Raw genomic sequence first — 14,173 nt, 5'->3', positions numbered from 1 at the left:
AAGTACATGACCCATTTGTAGGACACTTCTAGAAGAGGTTCCTTGGTACCTACAGATTAGGGGAAAAGACCAGCTCATCCTGTCCTTTCTTGCCTCGCCCTCTTACACAGTTCATTTTTCATTCCACCAGTATTTACTGAATGCTTACACACAATGAGGCACTTGGTAGGTGATAGGGATAGTCAATGCAAACTAGACAGTCTTGTCTTTTATGGTGCTCACAAGCATTAATTATTATTCAAATTAATGTAGAATTATAATTATCATAAGAGCCACAAAGATGAAGTATTAATGCATAGTATCAATCATAATGAGAATTGATCAGGTCAGGGAGTAAGGGACACCTATTCTTTGGTCTTAACTATCCAACCTACTGAAGATTGAGTAGTCAGAAATTTGGTTAACTCATTTATATGAGTGATATTCTAGGTTCCAGAAAATTAAGCAGATTATTGAACCTAGAAAGAACTATTTATTTGGGAAAAAAAAACAATTAAATCTTTTTTTTCATCCTTCTCCATTCCTATCCTAAGGATGGTGTTTTCTATCTTTCTAGCATATGCTTTCCAAAGCAATTAGTTTCTACCAATTAACATTTTATAGCTTACTGGAGGCCTGGTGCACAAAAATTCGTGCACTTGGGGGGATCCCTCGGCCTGGTCTGTGCCCTCTTGCAGTCTGGGACCCCTCAGGGGATGTTCACCTGCCAGCTTAGGCCTGTTCCCTGGGGGGAGCAGGCCTAAGCCATCAGTCGGACATCCTTAGTGCTGCTAAGGAGGCGGGAGAGGCTCCCACCACCACCGCTGTGCTCACAGCCATCAGGCTTGTGGCTGAGCAGAGCTACCCCTGTGGGAGCGCACTGACCACCAGGCACAGCTCCTGCATTGAGCATCTTTCCCCTGGTGGTCAGTGCGCATCATAGTGACCAGTTGTTCTGCCATTAGGCTCAATTTGCATATTACCCTCTTATATAGGACTAGGGGCCCGGTGCACGAAATTCGTGCACTGGGTGTGGGGGTGGGGGAAGTGTCCCTCAGCCCAGTCTGCCCCCTCTCACATACTGGGAGCCCTCAGGCGTTGACCCCCATCACCTTCCAATCGCAGGATCGGCCCCTTGCCCAGGCCTGACGCCTCAGATAGAGGCATCAGGCCTGGGCAGGGGACCCTCATTTCCCCCCATCACTGGTTCTGCCCCCAGCCCAGGCCTGATGCCTCTGGCCCAGGCATCAGGCCTGGGCAGGGGACCCCCAGACCCCTCCGATTGCTGGCTCTGCCCCTTGCCCAGGCCTGATGCCTCAGCCAGAGGCGTAGACCCCCATCACCCTCTGATCACCTGATCGGCCCCTTGCCCAGGCCTGATGCCTCCGCCAGAGGTGTCAGGCTTGGACAGGGGACCCCCCATCTCCCCCCGATCATTGGCTCTGGCCCCCGCCCAGGCCTGAGGCCTCTGGCCCAGGAATCATGCCTGTGCAGGGGACCCCCATCTCCCTCTGATCGCTTGCTCCACCCCCGGCCCAAGCCTGACGCCTCTGACCCAGGCTTCAGGCCTGGGCAAGCGGACCATCATATCCCCCCAATCCCCGGCTCAGCCCCCCGCCCAGGCCTGATGCCTCGGCCAGAGGAGTTGACCCTCATCACCCTCTGATCACCAATCACCGGATCGGCCCCTTGACCAGGCCTGAGGCCTCCGGCAGAGGTGCCAGGCCTGGGCAGGGGACCCCCAGCTCCCCCCGGTTGCAGGCTCCGCCCCTGCCCAGGCCTAACGCCTCTGGCTGAGGCGTCCGGCCCGGGCAGCGGGGACCCGCAGCTGCAGCGGCCCCGCAATCGTGGGCTCTGCTTTAGGCCCAGGCAAGGGACCCCTAGCCCCCGGGACTGCCAGCTTCGACCGTGTCCAGCTCCCATCGCTGGCTCCACCCCTACTTCCTGCTATCACTGGCCAGGGCAGCAAAGGCGCCTGATTCTCCGATCATGGCTGGGGGGCAGGTCAAAGGCGGCCCCAGGGCCGCCTTTGCCCTGCCCCCCAGCTCTTAGCTCCCCCCTGGGTTTCCGATCACTGTCAGTGGCAGGGGGCTTCTTCCTGCTTTCCCTTTCGCCTCCCTGCATTGTGCCTACATATGCAAATTAACCGCCATCTTGTTGGCAGTTAACTGCCAATCTTAGTTGGCAGTTAATTTGCATATAGCCCTGATTAGCCAATGAAAAGAGTAGCTCGTACGCCAATTACCATTTTTCTCTTTTATTAGTGTTGATATGTAGTTCTTTAAAAAGTCATCTGAATGTTTTATGCATTATAATTAGAAGTTACTCTATATGATTCAGTGACTCCTGGAAATCCTTAGGATTTAGTGAATCTCAAGGTTCCCTAAAATCTAAAGGGGAAAGAAATGTTCAGCTATCAGTCGACATTTATTGATTGCCTCCTATGCTCCAAGCCACATGCTAAATACTAATGATGCAGAGATGAATTTTTACAACAGTTAACATTAAGGACAACAGATTTCTTATTTTAAATTACTTAATAAAAACATTGCTAAATTTTTGGGTCCTTTTCTTCCATTTCTGTAAAGCTTTGCTTGATATAATTACCGAAATCTCCTTTTATAACCATTGCATTTATTCAAGTATTTCTTGAGCTACTATTTTAAATCAAGCAATGTGCTATGTGCTATCCAGTGGCAACGAGTTAGGCAGGATCTCTGCCTTTACAGAACAGACAGTCAGGTCTGGGGCCAATAAGAAATGTGATATTGGAAAATTACTAAAATGAATTGTTAAAAATTATTTGTTTTTTCAACTTAGGCATCCTCCTCATTACAAAGGTTTTCCTTGGCCAGAGTGTTCAGGCTCGTGAGCAGGACTCCATCAGTCAGGCCAACTATCCAATGGTTAATTCAGTGTTCGTCCCTCGAAAATGTGCACTAAGTATGTCTACCATAAAGAGGAATGTGCTTTCATCTTTCTGAATACAAAACGTTTGCATTTAATACAGATGCTTACAATTTAACCTCTATTTCAAGTGGTTTGTAAACTTTTCTACAAAAAAATGTTCCTAGCTACTAATGAACTTCCATTTTTCTATCCCCTACTTCAATGTCATTTATGTGTGCAAATATATTATTTGTAACATTTTATATTTTACACACATATAATCTCATATGTGTGTATATATATAAATAGATGTGTATATATATAGCATGATAAAAGATAAAAACCCTTTTAACAACAAAGGTTTTAGAGAAATACATTTGTCAAAACTATATGATCACATATTGAATAGAAAAGTGAAAAAGTATGAAAAGGGAAATAATATGAAAAAAGTAAATCCTACTAGTCTATGTTGTGACAGAGTGACTAGTGAGTACTTACAGAATTAACAAACAGTCTAGGTATTGTGGGAAGATATAAGAAAAAAACTCTCCACACACTAAAATAATAGTTGGAACTTGCTGAATTTGTTGTTCATGAATCTATGTAAGAATGAAAAAAGTATATAATGTGTCATGTTCAAGAGAGTTTATTTTGCCTGTTTTTGTTTCTGATTTTACTCTAGATTCTATAGTGGGACAAAGAAACTGTGATTGCAGCTTTCGGCAGTGCAAGTGGTTTGTCTTTGATCATGACCTTGTTTTGCCAGAATACATCGTTGAATTTGAGTTTGTTACAGTGGTATGGATGTATTTTTAATACTAGAGTTTCTTAAATGAGAACATAACATTAATTTGAAGTCTAATAATGTTATGTCATATACATATGTATATGTATATATACTTAAAAAAATCACTATGACACCTAAATATTTTAATTATGCAAATATATTACATGAGTAACATATGGCTGGAGTCCCACTGGAAAAGATTCAAACTATATTGAAGAATATGGAATAAACATGAAAATCTTCTTTCACTTCAACCCCACTCTCTTTCAGGAGGCATCCATTATTAACAGCTTTGTAGGTTTGTTTTCAGACTTATTCTATGCATTTACAAATATAACAACACATACCATTTTACATTGTAAAATCAAATTCTAAGTATTGTGTGATGATTTTTGCCTTGAACAATATGTTTTGGACATATTTTCACTTAAGTACATATAGGTCTATACATCAGTCTTTCGGTAGGTGCATACTATTCAGAAATAATCTTATTTATTTGACTACCCTATTGATGAAACATAGGTTTCTTTCAGTATTATTACTATTTAAAACAATATTTCAGTGAACATCATTGTAGACGTTTCTCTGCAGCATAGATTTAAAGAAGAATTTGGATAGTAAAAGGGAATATGCATTTTAAATTTTGATAATTTGAGCATTCTCTTCAAAGATTTTACTATTTTATAAATTTCCAACAGTATTATAGTGTTTGTTTTTTGCATCTTTACCAACACAAAATATTACCAATCTTTTTTTCCTCACTCTGATGGGGAAAAAAAGAGAGGATATTTTATTATTTCATATGTTATGGGTTATTTATAATTTTTTGAATCACCTATAATATCCTTTAACAATTTTCTATTGGGCTCTATTTTTTTCATACTGATTGGAAAAATTCTTATATGCATTCTGGATATTAATCCTTTATCATGTCTATATGTTGCAAATATTTTCTGTCACTTGTATTTTTTTATTTGTAGCAAAAGACTTACCTTTCATTTTAATTTGTAATTTACACATTAATTTTTAAGAAGTCAGATATTTCTTTTCCAGTATGGACTCTAAATTTTATGTCTCATTTCAGAAGGCTTATATAAATACTAGAGGCCTGGTGCATGAAATTTGTGAATTGGGGCGGGGGGTGTCCCTCAGCCCAGCCTGCACCCTCTCCAATCTGGGACCCCTTGGGGGATGTCTGACTGCCAATCTAGGTCCGATCAGACATCCCTCTCACAGTTCGGAACTGCTGGCACCCAACTGCTCGCCTGCCTGCCTGCCTGATTGCCCGATTGCCCCTAACCACTTCTGCCTGCAAGCCTGATCACCCCCTAACCACTCTCCTGCCAGCCCTATCGACACTTAACTGATCCCCTGCCAGCCCAGTGACCCCCAACTGCCCTCCCCTGCTGGCCATCATGTGGCTGTGGGCACCATCATTTTTGAGGGTGGGGCAGTCAATTAGCATATCCCTCCTTATTGGCTGTGGGTGCCACCATCTTTGCGATGGTGTGAGGGTCAATTAGCATATTCTCTCTTTATTAGACAGGATTCTTTATTTTCTTCCAAATCTTATATAGATTATTCTAAAACTTTTAGATATTTAGTTCCATCTAGGTATTTTTCTATATTGTGTGAAGGAGGTATGGTGATCAAATAAATTGTCTCTTAAAAATGAATAGCTACTTGACAAACATCATCTTTTTTCCTCTACTTTAAGATACCATCTTTGTTTTTAAAATTATTTTCATATACAAGGGGCCGATTTATAGATCTTACTATTCTGTTCTATTCATCTTCTTGTCTAATCTTGGACCCCTATTACATTGTTTTGGTTATTACAACCTGATGATATGTTTTGATAAATGAAAGGGCAAATTTCCTTCCCTGCCCCCAACTCATTGAAAAAAAAAATTCTCAGCTAACTCTTGAGCATTTTCTTTACTAAATAAAATTTAGAATAAGCTTGCTAAATTCTATTTAAAATCCTATTAGGATTACATTGAGATTGTATTGAATTTAAAACTTCATTTAGGGTAAAATGAATACTTTGCAGTATTGGGCCTCTCATCCAGGAACATGATAAGTTATTTCATTTACTCAAGTCCTCTCTGACAGTTTTCTTTATATAGGCCTTAATTCTTGTTAAGTATAGTTCTGGGCATGTATATTTTATATTGTTATTATGAATGGGATTGTATTAGTCAAGTATGCTTTCAGCAAAAGATACAGAAATCCAGACAAATAGTAAATAGAAAAAAAACTCAAATTATAAGTAGTTGAGAGGTGGGCAGTTCCTGACTATTCAGGGATGTCAGCAAAGACAGTAACTCCATCATTCTTCTGCTTGCCACTTCATGAACTCTTTTGACCTGAAGAGTCAGTTTTTTCTTTAGTTTAGGGAAGTTTTCTTGTAATTCCTTGATTATTTCCTCTCTTCTATTTTCTGTCAAGCTCCCTGAAACTAAACATTGGACATTCTAAATTATCCACCACATCTTGTACATTTTTTCTTTCATATTTTATATCTGCATTTTTAAAATTTTGTGTTCTGAATGAGTTCCACAATATCAGCTTCCACATTGCTAATTTGATCTATTGCCATATCCATTTGGTTTGTCAAAGCATTTATTAATTCCACTTATTGTTTTTATTTCAAAGTTTTGTATCCTATTTTTCCTATAGTAGATGCTTTATTCTCCTAGGTTTTTGAAAATTCTCTTATAGACTGTTTTGTTTTTTTCTAGAGTCATTTCTATTTGTTCATGTTGTTCTTGCTTATCAATATGTAATTCTTACCATAATTATATAATTATCTGATTACCAATTACCTGGAGCATTCTCCTGCTATTTTACTTGTCCACTCAGAACACCAAGTTTCTCTGGACCTGCTCTGCAGTGGTTATCTCCTGCATTTGTTTTGACTAGAGGTTACCTTTCTGATCCTATTTCTCTGTCAATTCAGTCCCCTCTGATTTATGTCTCACAATTTGTAGTCTTTTGCTGTGCCCTATCCATTGTTATATAAATTTTTGCTAATTTTAAGGAATATTTAGTGGGAGGGGATGAATACATCACTTATTCTTAGCCCACAACTTTAATCTACTCTCATACATTGCCTAATGTGATTCTTATCATCATAGGTATCTATACTAATAAAAGAGTAATATGCTTATTAGACTAGACATCTTCCAGACGACCTTCCGGACAAAGCCATGGTGGTGGGGCCGAGGCAGAGGTGGTTAGGGGCAACCAGGTGGGCAGGAGAGAGCAGTTAGCAGCATCAGGCCAGCAGGCAGAGGCAGTTAGGGGCGATGAGACAGGTAGGCAGGCAAGCGGTTATGAGCCAGCGGTCCCGAATTGCGAGAGGCATGTTTGACTGCCGGCAATCAGACATCCCCCAAGGGGTCCCAGATGGGAGAGGGTGCAGGCCGGGCTGAGGGACCCCCACCTCCATGCACGCATTTTGTGCACTGGGCCACTGGTTTATAATAATAAAAGCATAATATGCTAATTAGACTGGATGTCCTTCAGAACAAAGCTGGAGCTGAGAGGGCTGAGGCAAAGGCGGCTGCTGCAGCGGGTAGGGGCCAAGCCCCTTGCACTAATTTCGTGCATTGGGCCTCTAGTTACTATATAACTAAAAACCTTTTCTAAATAGCCTATTTCTTTTTTAAAAACGATAAACTCAGCAACCAAATTTTCAATATTTTAAATAAATTTTTAGGTCAAGACTTATTCTTTATTTTCTTCAGTCAACAATGCTATTCTAGAAGAAAGCAAAAAAAGTTCAGAAGGATCAGTATTGTCCCAGGAATTGAAATTTGATGATGAAGTTATAAAAATGGACCCCAGGATCAATCCAAGACCAAAACTTATTAGCTTGGATGATAAAACAATACTTTCCCTTGCCAAGACTAACGTATACAGTCATATTGTAGTAAGTATTATGATGAATAACATTTTTGGACAAGAACCTTGAATTTGGAATCAGAATCTATCATATGAAATCTAAAGGTATTAAACCACCTATCTGATCATGCCAGGCATCATGTGGTCAAATTCCAAAGTACCCAACCCTTTCCTTCTATGTGGACTACATTTGTGCTGTCTGGTAGTAATGTAATATTAGCTATACATGTAATTTAAAATTTTCTATTCACATTTACAACGTATTTTAAAAATTGGCCCTGGTCAAGTAGGTTACTTGGTTGGAGTGTCACCCCAATACACCAAAGTTGCAGGTTCAATCCCTAGTCAGGGTACATATAAGAATCAACCAATGAATTCATAAATAAGTGGGACAACAAATTAATGTTTCTTTCTCTCTCTCTCTCTCTCTCTCTCTCTCTCTCTCTCTATATATATATATATATATATATATATATATATCAATAAATAGATAATAAAATTTAAGTGGCAGGATTAATTTTAGTAATATATTTTAGTTAATCTAACATACCCAAAATATTATCATTTCAAAATACAACGGATAGTAATATTCATTAATCAAATTGTTTCATAATAAGTATTTGAATTCTGGAATAGGTTTTACAGCACATTCCAATTCATTTTTTCTTTTTTCTTTTTTTTCTTTATTGATTAAGATATTACATATGTGTCCATATACCCCCATTGCCCCCTCATCCCCCCACTCATGCCCTCACCCCCCTGGTGTCTGCAATTCATTGTTTCTGCACTATAATATCAAGATGTCATATTTGAGTAATAATTTTTTATAATAAAGCTTTAGTAATGCAAGGTATAATATATGGGTGTGTTTTGACTGGATTAAAACTCTATAACATGTATTCCTGTAGATTTAAAGGGATTGAATAAAAGTTAAAAATACAACAGAAGATAGGTCTTTTTGTTATCTGTGATTTGCAAGATAAAAAACAGAGAGGAGGAAAAAAACAAACAAAACAGAGAGGAGGAGAATACAATTTCAGAATGCCTTAGCCTGATATGACCTCAGCCTGGATGCATTAATTTGATCAACACCCATAACATAAGAATGGAGAGGCTTTTTCATCTTAAATTTGTTTATACTGCTTAAAAGCCAGCAAACTTTCTAGAGCTTCTAGTAAGAATACTTGATGTCACAAGAACGTTTAGAGAGCGCATCCTTTGTTTTCCTTCCTTTGTGTCATTACTATAAGTTCAGGTACATACCTCATATTTTCTTTTCAGTCTTCCCCACTGGATTGAGTTTTATGAAAACATACATAAAAATAAATAAATTATTTAGAAGTAAAACCCTCAGATTTGTAACATAATTTTATATTCTCTAATAGCACAATTACATACCAAAAAATTAGGGTTGTCAGTTACAGTCTGTTTTTTGCACTGATTTATTCATCTAGCATTTACTGAGAATGTGCTATGTTTTAGGCAATGAGGTAAGTATTGGGGGTTCAGAATGAAGAAATTATTTATCCTGCATCAAGGACATCATTTTAGTGGAGACAGATAATGTAAAAAACATAGGAAGCTTGGAGTTGCTGGGAGAGTTCCACAGAAAGAGGTGAGTTTTGTGCAGATTTTTGAAGGTTAAGTGAAATTTAGTTGTTTACATATTCCAGGCAGAGGAAATACTCTACCCATAGGCACATAGTTTTGAAAGAGCATGGTGTCTTCAGGGAACACAGAGAAACTCAGTGTGACTAGAACATAGGATGTGTGATGGTAGAAGGTAGAGGTGTCAGTTGGAATACAGGAAGCAACATGAAACAATAGGTGGAAGAGTAGGAGATTATAGCCATACTAGGGGCCAGTGCACAAATTCGTGCACCTTGAAAAGAACTGTGGGCTGCAAGGCTGCAGTAGGCACAGGGGAGGGTCTCGGCCCATCCTCTGTGACCCTGCCTGGCCCCTCCCACCGCAGCCCCAGTCCCCTGTCTGCCAGCAGCCCTGCTCCCACTGCTCCCATGCACTGATGGCACTGGCCCTGCTTGCACCCACTGATGGTGCAGAACAATTGGGGTCGGTGCTGTCAGCGAGTGTGAGTGGCGGCTGCTGCCCCAATCGCCCCTCATGAGCAGAAGGAGGTGGAGAAGCCCTCAGGAGTAATCAGGGCCAATAGTCGCCGCTCACACCCGCTGATGGCGCTGAGTGATCGGGACTGGCACCAGGCATCGGCAGCAGGTACAAGTGGGGCCAGCGCTGGCAGCTGGTGTGAGTGCCACATGGGAGCAAAGAATTTTCAGTAATCACCAGAGGCTTGCCCCAATGACAGCGACTGGACCCCCGCCTTGGTCTGGTTCCCTGTTCACATGTTCCACCATCCTGTTGCAGCCAACGCCCACCATGTTCCTCACACACTCCCTGGTGGTCAGCGCACATCATAGTGACTATTAGGTTCTGCTGTTCAGTCTATTTGCACATTAGCCTTTTATTATATAGGATTAGAATGGATTTTTAAAGGCAAATTTAAAATTTTAGATTCTTTAAGAAACTGGCTCTCTGTAAAGACTCTAATTTTGGCAGCTTGTGTTTAGATTTCATTGAAGTCAGACTGGTGGTATGGAAATCCAGTAAAAGCTATTGTAGTAGTCCAAATGACAGATAATAGTCTAAACTAAGGCACTGATGATAGTGATAGTATGGAGTGATTGGTTTGAGAAACATTTCTAGAATCAAATGAATGTGGAAAAGAGGGAAATGGGGTGATCAACAATATCTGTTAGATAGTGAAACTCTTAATCAGGATTGACAACATAAACTATCAAGCAAATATATAGGGAAGTTGATGAATTCAGTTGTGGACATGTTAGGTGTAAGGTATCTGTAGAGTTTATCATGGTTGATACCTACATATGACCTGTGGAATAAACTAGTATGCATAAACTGGCCCTTCTTAATTTTAGCTAAGTTTTGACAACTATTTGACATTTACTTGTTTCTCCCTACCAGGAATTTAGTTATGTCCATAGTATATATAATAAGGTATTAGATGGTAGAGGTAAGTGAAGAAGATTGGGAGGTAGACACCTAATTTTATCATAATACCAATTTATTGTGACTACTGCAGGAAGTTGTATTAATACATTTCTTATGCCACTGTTTATTTTGTAGACTATACATAAACATAATCTTCGCTTGATACCATTCACAATGCTGTAGCTTAAAGACAAAAAGATATGTAGATATCAGGGTCTTCCCCAAATATAAAAATATATAATAATAATCATTTTTATATAGCCCAGGAAAATGGACAGGGGAAGTCTGGGCCAAATCCTGACATAGAAATTGTCTTATCCACTCTTCCACCTCCTTCTTTGATGTTCTGCCCTCCTACTTCAGCATCTCATTCAGCCTTTCTTCCTCAGTCCAGTGCTCTCGCAGGGTTTCTTGCAGTCAAGGTATATCCTTGCCATCCACTCTCTCTTGTGAGTTACCCAGCTAATATCCAAAATCTTTAGGGCCTATATTGTTCACTGGCTAGCCTAAGCAATATATCTGTCCTCATAAATATCTCAACAATATCTATATATATAGCCTAAGTGACTGGCCGACCAGCCAACTGGCCAACCGTATGGTAGCTACGATGTGCACTGACCACCAGGGGACAGATGCTCAACACAAGAGCTGCTGAGCTGCAGTGACTTGGCAGCTGGGGTTCTTGGGTAACGCACCTGGAACCAGAGAGAAGGGAGCTCGATTCTGTGGTGCATCACCCAAGAACTGCCCTCTCGCAATCCAGAACCCCTTGGGAGATGTTGGTGAGCTGGTTTCAGCCCGATCCCCGCAGGCCAGGCTGAGGGATCCCATTGGTGCACAAATCCATGCACTGGGCCTCTAGTATTAAACTATTTTTGTAAAATAATTTCATGCCAATTATAGATAAACTTGGACCAAGTGGAAAGTCAAATTAATCAAGAACCAGATCTAATGATGCTATAATAAACTATACCTTCCAAAAACCATACATTAGATATTTTAAATATATTTTATTGATTTCAGAGAGGAAGAGGGAGAGAGAGATAGAAACATCAATAATGCCCTAACCAGTTTGGCTCAGTGGATAGAGCGTCGGCCTGTGGACTGAAGGGTCCCAGGTTCGATTCCCATCAAGGGCATGTACCTTGGTTGCGGGCACATCCCCAGTAGGGGGTGTGCAGGAGGCAGCTGATTGATGTTTCTCTCTCATCAATGTTTCTGACTCTCGATTCCTCTCCCTTCCTCTCTGTAAAAAATCAATAAAATGTATTTTTTAAAAAAAGAAACACCAATAATGAGAGAGAATCATTGATCGGCTGCCTCCTGCACACCGCACATTGGGGATCAAGACTGCAACCCAGGCATGTGTCCTGACCAGGAATTGAACCATGACCTCCTGATTCATAGGTCATCACTTAACTACTGAGCCACTGGATGGGCAGATTTCTTTTTCTTATTGGCTCAATCTTAATGTCATTTAAGTAACTATGGTGTAGAGTATAATGTGTCTTATTTTTAATTTATGTTTTATTTTACTTCAGAATCTGAATCTACATGGAAACAGCTTGAGTAGACTGAGAGATCTCTCCAAGTTAACAGGACTTCGAAAACTTAACATCAGTTTTAACGAATTTACTTGTTTAGATGATGTATACCACTTGGTAAGAACTGTTCTTTCAAAATTATTTAAGTAAAACAGAATTATTAATTTGATGGATAAATTGTGTTTGTAATTATGACCTCATATATACCATATTCAAGATTATACAGCCCAGATCAGGAACAAAACCTACATACTCTGCACTATCTTACTTTCTCTAAAATATAGATTCCATTTGAAAACCAAATATACAACTGTGGTCATATCAGATTTCTAGCTACTTTAAAAAATTTTATTAAAACAATTCCAGATTGTTTTTAAAATTTCCTTTGGAAAGTGTTGTTTTCATTTTGTTCTGCTCTTACTACTTCACATCTAAGATTGTCAGTTCCTCCCATCTATTCATTATCCATGTTATTTCTTTTTCTCTCTGCCTTGTCCTTTCTACCTGAATGTCACATGCATGGCTCTTGTTTGACTCATGTTTGTCGTCTCGTAGTTCATAGGACAAATATAGTAATGCTCATATACACATTAGTTTGGATCTTGTCTGGCTTTTGCTTTCCTTGTCATATATTATATAGCAAATTTAATTACATATGTAATTTCATAACTCCAATCCATCATTCCAAGTTTCCGTTGGTCCCAGCTTATTGACATTCCTTTTCAGACTATCATTCTCAGCTCTTATTCATTCTCTACCTCCTAGCAACCATATCAAAGTCCTTGCGCTGCTGCTTCCACCACTGATGTGGGAGTGGTTACTTTGTTTATTGGCCTTTGGTTTCAGTGTTAATTAAGCCCCCTTCCTTGTTTTTTATGGTAAGCCAAAGTCCCATTTATTTATTTATTCATTCATTTATAAATTGAATTTATTGAGGTGACATTGGTTCATAAAGCCATATAGTTCTCAAGTGTAGAACTCAACAAAACATCATCTGCATACTGTATCGTGCACCCATTGCCCAAAGCAAAGTCTCTTTCAGTCCCCATTTTCCTCTTTTTGCCCATTTCTGTTTGTTCTGCCCTGGTGATTCCCTGAGACCCCACTCCTCCCAATTTACAACCCCACCCAAGCTGTGGGCAAAAGCATTTGCATATGAATGGCCTGTCCTTTCTCAGGCTAAAAACCTGTCAAACAAGCTGCAGCTCCATCAGGGAGTCCCAAACCTATCAATAAAAGGTCCAAGACCTGGTACCACCACTATCCTGCCTTGCTTCACAGCTGGGCCTCATCTGGGCACTTTCAAACCAGAAACAAAGAGGAGGAATCTACAGATCTCTCTGTAGCTCCTGCTGGGTGGCCCTAGGCAGTGTCTGACTTTGCACCTCCCTGGAGAACCAAGAGCCAGTGTACCCAGTGGTCAGTGTCAGACCATACCAGATTACAACTCTACACATACATTAGTGACACACTCAAGGGGCAGATTCAGTGAACACCAAAGCCACACTGAAGCAAGTCCTGCTCTATAAGGGTGTCTCCTACACAGCAGCTCCCCCACTGTAGTCTCAGCTGGTCCTCACAGCCAATTGGCCTGGAAGTCAATTCCTCCCAGTGACACTAACAGCAATAAAGTCTCAACTACAACAAGACTGTGCTCACAGACCACAAAGGGGTGCACCTAGAATTCCAAGCTCAGGTGACTGGGAAGGCTGAGCCACTGGGCCCTATAGGACAACTACTACACAAGGCCACTCTATCAACTCAAGGAGACATAGCAGCTCTACCCAATATATAGAAACAAACACAGGGAAGCAGCCAAAAAGTGGAGACAAAGAAACATGTCACAAATTAAAGAAATGGAAGAAAGCAAACTATTGGCTATAGAGTTCAAAACCACAGTTATAAAGTTATTCAAGAATCTTCTACAAACCTCTAAGGGACTCAGTGAGACTTTCAAGGATCTTACTGAGAATGCCAAAAAAATAAATAAATAAAAAAGAAAAAGGACCAGTCAGAAATTAAGCATACACTGACT

The 14,173-nt window shown here is 40.2% G+C and overlaps 1 protein-coding gene across 1 annotated transcript in view; it reads left to right on the top strand.

The window, feature by feature from the left end:
- The window catches only part of LRRC9 (leucine rich repeat containing 9), an 86,167-nt gene that overhangs the window by 26,893 nt on the left and 45,101 nt on the right, over window positions 1-14,173 (top strand). The window contains exons 13-16 of the mRNA XM_059694735.1: window positions 2,800-2,922; window positions 3,551-3,666; window positions 7,380-7,592; window positions 12,136-12,255. Of these exons, the coding sequence (XP_059550718.1) occupies window positions 2,800-2,922; window positions 3,551-3,666; window positions 7,380-7,592; window positions 12,136-12,255 (572 nt within the window). The remainder of the gene's footprint in view (window positions 1-2,799; window positions 2,923-3,550; window positions 3,667-7,379; window positions 7,593-12,135; window positions 12,256-14,173) is intronic.

The sequence above is a fragment of the Myotis daubentonii genome, chromosome 1 (assembly GCF_963259705.1).
Source record: "Myotis daubentonii chromosome 1, mMyoDau2.1, whole genome shotgun sequence".
In the NCBI taxonomy this organism is placed as follows: Eukaryota; Metazoa; Chordata; class Mammalia; order Chiroptera; family Vespertilionidae; genus Myotis; species Myotis daubentonii.
The sequence above is the reverse complement of the archived record's forward strand: the minus strand, read 5'-3'. Positions and strand labels throughout refer to the sequence as shown.